Raw genomic sequence first — 908 nt, forward strand, 5'->3', positions numbered from 1 at the left:
ACTCTACATAGTCGTGACAGCGCTCAATCTTGGGCCAGAGGGTCACGAACATGCCCTGAGCGAACGCTGCGTCTTCAGTCGTCGCCATCTCAAGGTTTGACTGGGCTTCACTTTGCGGTTTTGCGTCGTTCCTGCTGCGTCTTGGAGAACTGACAGAGCTGCCGGTAGAGAGGCTGCAGACGTAGACACTCGACAGGCTGATTTCTTAGAAGGTGGAGCAGTTTGCACCGCCTTCACTGGAGCGCAGGTGTGCTACTGAAAACTCGGATCGCGTTATCTTATTGGTGTAACGAAATAATAGCACACCTTTTGGAAAAATAATAATAAAAAGAACGAAAATTATTCTATTGGTAGACTTTTATTGTAAGCTCAGACTAATTATTTTTCCGTGAATAGTGTACAGTAAATGCTGGCGATTCCGGTACTACTATAAAACTTATATCCTGACTCAAATGCTAGTACGTGTATCGTTTTAGAGAGGGTTTTAGAGTGTGCGTGATATAATTTACGAGACTCAGTTACGACTGTCGATGTTCAACACAGCCGCAGCCTATTCTCGTAAGCCCACACGTCTGCACTGAGTTGAATCGCAAGAGACCTGAATTTCTATGTGCTTAAGCTGGTTAAGCCCTAGAAGAATAGCTACCAAATGAAAGGACACAATGACAGTAGGCCCATGAGAACGACGAAGTTCAAACAATATTCTTTAGCGATGTCGTAGGATGGCCGCTTACAAAGCCCGTGGCCCACGTCAGGATCCCTGACTTAGGGAACCTGACGCGGGCTGTTTTGGAGAGCCGCACCAAACGGATACTTTCGTTGCATCTGGAGAGCGGCCCAAAAGCGGCTGAGTTCTGGGAGGAAAAGCCCCCACCACCTGATTCGGCCGAAGTGCGCCGCCAGGAAAG

The 908-nt window shown here is 47.9% G+C and overlaps 1 protein-coding gene across 1 annotated transcript in view; it reads right to left on the reverse strand.

Moving 5' to 3' along the window:
• PITG_16750 (uncharacterized protein) overlaps window positions 1-88 on the reverse strand; it is a gene marked incomplete at both ends in the record, with an annotated part of 4,493 nt that extends 4,405 nt beyond the window's left edge. Inside the window, one exon of the mRNA XM_002896923.1 lies at window positions 51-88. Within this exon, the coding sequence (XP_002896969.1) occupies window positions 51-88 (38 nt within the window). The remainder of the gene's footprint in view (window positions 1-50) is intronic.
• Between the last annotated feature and the right edge of the window lie 820 nt (window positions 89-908).

This window comes from Phytophthora infestans, genomic scaffold (genome assembly GCF_000142945.1).
Source record: "Phytophthora infestans T30-4 supercont1.51 genomic scaffold, whole genome shotgun sequence".
Taxonomy (NCBI): domain Eukaryota; phylum Oomycota; class Peronosporomycetes; order Peronosporales; family Peronosporaceae; genus Phytophthora; species Phytophthora infestans.